The sequence below is a fragment of the Camelina sativa genome, chromosome 19, assembly GCF_000633955.1.
Source record: "Camelina sativa cultivar DH55 chromosome 19, Cs, whole genome shotgun sequence".
Classification (NCBI taxonomy): Eukaryota; Viridiplantae; Streptophyta; class Magnoliopsida; order Brassicales; family Brassicaceae; genus Camelina; species Camelina sativa.
In genome coordinates, this window is record NC_025703.1 from 7605364 (window position 1) to 7609987 (window position 4624).

At 31.3% G+C, this 4624-nt stretch overlaps 2 protein-coding genes across 4 annotated transcripts in view; both read left to right on the plus strand.

Annotated features, from left to right (window-relative positions):
- Positions 1-2827, plus strand: part of LOC104765399 (RNA-binding protein cabeza) — a 3587-nt gene extending 760 nt beyond the window's left edge. The window contains exons 1-4 of one of the 2 annotated variants that reach the window (XM_010489097.2): positions 1289-1368; positions 1708-2149; positions 2273-2408; positions 2514-2827. In XM_010489097.2, the coding sequence (XP_010487399.1) occupies positions 1746-2149; positions 2273-2363 (495 nt within the window). In that variant the 5' untranslated portion in view covers positions 1289-1368; positions 1708-1745 and the 3' untranslated portion in view covers positions 2364-2408; positions 2514-2827. Of the gene's footprint in view, positions 1-1288; positions 1369-1707; positions 2150-2272; positions 2409-2513 lie in introns of those variants that run through there. The other variant, XM_010489098.2, reaches the window with a different exon arrangement.
- LOC104765401 (biotin carboxyl carrier protein of acetyl-CoA carboxylase) overlaps positions 4499-4624 on the plus strand; it is a 3993-nt gene continuing 3867 nt past the window's right edge. Inside the window, exon 1 of one of the 2 annotated variants that reach the window (XM_010489099.2) lies at positions 4499-4531. The gene's annotated coding sequence lies outside the window, so the exon portion shown is untranslated. Of the gene's footprint in view, positions 4571-4624 lie in introns of both variants that reach the window. The other variant, XM_010489100.2, reaches the window with a different exon arrangement.

A 4624-nucleotide genomic window follows, 5' to 3' on the forward strand; every position in this document is an offset into this window, starting at 1 on the left:
CATTTCAAAGTAGTTGTAAGACAAAACTAATTAAAGTTCGGTTGCTACATGAAAATGGTGTACTTGTAAACTAGAATGCTTCCATACATAATACACCACCGTTATGTGTTCCAAAATACGTTAACAAGTTTTTACAAAAAAAAAAAAAAAAAAAAAGTATGTTAGCAATGACAAGTTCAGAATAGAGAAACGATATTTATAGTTTGTTAGTTGGAAATCTGGTATTAATTCTGTTAACATTAATGTGTTAAGCAAGGTCGTCTAGCTAACTACTAGGCTACTAGCTACTTGAATTAAATACTAGTATCATCGTTCATAGGTAACCAAATGATGAGCTTCCTTGGTGTTTAAGCGTATAATCATGAATTAATAAATATAGCTATGAACTGCATTATAGAGATAGAGGGTCCAAAAAGGTACGAGTCAAAAAAAAAAAAAAATACGAGTCAAAGGACTGCTTTTATGTAGAGCTAGAGGTTAACAAGATCTCTTTCTTTTAGTTGGGTGTGGGCTCCTTTAGTTGTTTGTTGGCTTCTTATCACTCTTAATTTTACTTAAAATTACATTATGCTTTGACCCAAGATTCTTCTAATCAAAGTACTTTAAATTTACAACTGTTATATAAAAAATGAAGTGAACAAGATGATAAAAAGAACGAGTAGGTGACAAAAAAACATGTCGAGTAAAAAAAAATCAAGTTGTGGCATCATCAACTGTTGAGTCTATCTTTGACTATACATAAACGAAGATTAATTTGAAGCCAAAAAACTATTAAATCATCTTTCTTTAAACTCATGTGGTGATATAGCAAGGACAATAAGAAAATCCATTAAACTAGATATATCCAAATCTAGTATAACATATTTTCGAAATTTTTAATTCTTGATATGAATTCCTTGTAACTGTGAATAAGACAACAAGTCACTGAATTCTAGGTCTTTTAATAGAAAATAAGAGTTACATGAACATGCTTTCATTCTAAATATACATACCATTGTACAAAAAAAGCTACGGATGGCATACTGTAATTAAACAAATACATATCATAATACAAGAAACACTCTAAGATGTGGCCAAACATATCAAAGAATTTCTAGGCTTGGGAATCTCAGCCGAAATTGTCACTTAATTTATTTTAAATATTTATCGGTAATTTTTTTGTTGCTCTTCTTTTGCGAAAGTTTACACTTGAGAGGTGAAGAAAACGAGAAAGTAATTATTAATTATTTTTATTTTTTTTAACGAGCCAGCACTTGTGTTCTTTTGTGTTCTATTTAAGCCCATCCTCTTCACATCACTCTTTCAAAGCCTCGTGTCTTATTTTTCTTTCACTAAACTCATCGTCACATCTCTTCCAAGTTCTTCAAGGTTAGTCTTTTTAAACTAAAATTATTTCGTAACTATTTTATTATTTTATAGATATTGATTTCAGAAATATATGGCCACAAACAATTGACAAATATTATGTGTTATACGTATAAGTTAATTAATCTTTATAACTAGATTCAACACATGAAAATATATGTATTACAATTATTTTCCTATAACTTTTAACGAAAGCATGAGTTCAACATAAGAATTTCTTTTCTTAGTGCCTATTGTGTTTTCTCAGCGATACTTTGTAACATAGATATATATTTGTTACATCAACTATTCAATTTATTGAAGTATCTAACAGAAATATTGTAAATAATATGCATGTTACAGGAAAATATTATAAACGCACGCAAACAAGAACTGAAAGAATGAACAGACCCGGAGATTGGAACTGCAGGTCATGCAGCCACCTCAACTTCCAGCGCCGAGACTCTTGCCAGCGATGCGGTGACTCTCGTTCCGGCCCCGTTGGAGTCGGTGGCTTAGACTTCGGCGGTTACGGAGGCAGAGCCATGTCTGCTTTCGGATTCACCACCGGCTCCGACGTTCGTCCAGGTGACTGGTACTGCACCGTCGGAAACTGCGGGACTCACAACTTTGCCAGTCGCTCCACTTGCTTCAAATGCGGCACTTTCAAGGACGAGATCGGCGCTGGAGGAGGAGGTGGTGGCATCGGTGGTCCGGCCATGTTTGACGCAGACATTATGCGGTCTAGAGTCCCCGGTAACGGTGGCCGCTCCAGCTGGAAATCCGGCGACTGGATTTGCACTAGGTACCACTTATTAATACTATATATTATACTAATTGGTTGATATAATAATATAATTCGGTTCATGAAATATAATCTATAGTTTTTATATACGTACGTTAAAGTTTAATTTAAAATTGGAAACAGGCTTGGTTGCAATGAGCACAACTTTGCAAGCAGAATGGAATGCTTCAGATGCAATGCACCAAGAGACTTCAGCAACAGAACCTCTTTCTAAGTTATACGCAATGCTTTTGAAGTGGCCTTGTCTCCAATTTCTTGGGTAATTAATTCAACTTTGAACTATAAGTTTTATCGTTACATATATAGATAGTGTACTCTTTGTATGTGATTAAGTTCTATTGAAATGTTTTTGTGATATATGTAGGCACTCCGTTTCAATCAATGGAAAGGAGAAGCAGGAGCAAGCAAGATTGAGTTAAAGATGATGATAATTTTGTTAGAGATGTTAAAATGAGAGCCAATATTGTAACTTTAGCTGTCGTGCTTTTGGGATGTATTATCCACTTTTTATTTTTATTTTTCTCTCTTTTTTTCCTCTTTAATTCGTAATTTTTCTTTTGCAGTTTCTTTTAAGAGTTTTTATTATTCTAATCATTGTACGCTGCATGTCTTTCTTAAAAGAAGATTTTTTTTTTTTTTTTTTTTTCCGTCAAACTTAAAAGAAGATTCTCTTCTCAATTTCATCGCTTTATACATGAGTTGCTACCTTTTTTTTTTGTTTTTGTTTTATTGTAGTTCAGCCTTTTCAACGTATATTCTAATAGACTGTAATATACTAACAATCACTTTTAGACTAGACATAATTCTATCAACCTAGTGACTAGTGACAGCAATAATAAGCAAAATTTATGTATCAATTAATTATCTGAAATAAGAAGAAAACTTATATCAATTATCAAATAAATAAATAAAAATTTATAATATACCCCAAATTGTCTAACTTCCAAGCTATATGAATTTTAAAGTGCTTAGGATAACATATGGAGGTTTTGGTATGCATCTCCAAATGCGGCAATAGCAAACTTTTAGTGCATAACTATATATTTTAATAGGACATAATTAGAAAGTATGCTCTAAAACAGGTGTAATAAATATTTCAAAAATAAAATTTAATTCCTGAATTTTTTTTATATTTTTAAATGACCTAAATTCTTTTTTTTTTTTTGCNGGGTAATTAATTCAACTTTGAACTATAAGTTTTATCGTTACATATATAGATAGTGTACTCTTTGTATGTGATTAAGTTCTATTGAAATGTTTTTGTGATATATGTAGGCACTCCGTTTCAATCAATGGAAAGGAGAAGCAGGAGCAAGCAAGATTGAGTTAAAGATGATGATAATTTTGTTAGAGATGTTAAAATGAGAGCCAATATTGTAACTTTAGCTGTCGTGCTTTTGGGATGTATTATCCACTTTTTATTTTTATTTTTCTCTCTTTTTTTCCTCTTTAATTCGTAATTTTTCTTTTGCAGTTTCTTTTAAGAGTTTTTATTATTCTAATCATTGTACGCTGCATGTCTTTCTTAAAAGAAGATTTTTTTTTTTTCCGTCAAACTTAAAAGAAGATTCTCTTCTCAATTTCATCGCTTTATACATACATGATGAGTTGCTACTTTTTTTTGTTTTTGTTTTTTTTTTTGTTTTTGGTTTTATTGTAGTTCAGCCTTTTCAACGTATATTCTAATAGACTGTAATATACTAACAATCACTTTTAGACTAGACATAATTCTATCAACCTAGTGACTAGTGACAGCAATAATAAACTAAATTTATGTACCAATTAATTATATGAAATAAGAAGAAAACTTATATCAATTATCAAATAAATAATTGAAATTGTCTAATATACCCCCAAATTGTCTAACTTCCAAGCTATATGAATTTTAAAATGCTTAGGATAACATATGGAGGTTTTGGTATGCATCTCCAAATGCGGCAAGAGCAAACTTTTAGTGCATAACTAGATATTTCAATAGGATATAATTAGAAAGTATGCTCTAAAACAGGTATAATAAATATATTAAAAATCAAAATTTAATACCTGAAATTATTATATATTTTTAAATGATCTATATACTTTTTTGTGCACCAAAAGGATTTATATAAATTAGACTTCTTTTTTACCTAAAAGGCAAAAACAATATTATTATTATTATATACATAAACTACAAAACTTCACTACTTCGGGCTAAGGCAAATAAATGGGCTTTATATAAACGGGCCATAAAAACCCAAATCAAAAAAAAAAAAAAAAAGTTTGATGTTTCGTGCTTCGCTGTTCAAAGACCACTCTGGTTGTATCGAACAGAGCGAACCCAACCAACGACGAGCGTTAACCTCAATTTGATCATCTCCACACTCGTCAAATCTTTTGTGTCCTCCTCCTCCTCGTTCGTATCGTTATCGTATCAGCTCACAAATCTCATTCTCTTCCTTACATTTCTTCTTCTGCTTCTCGAATCCTCCTTTGTCT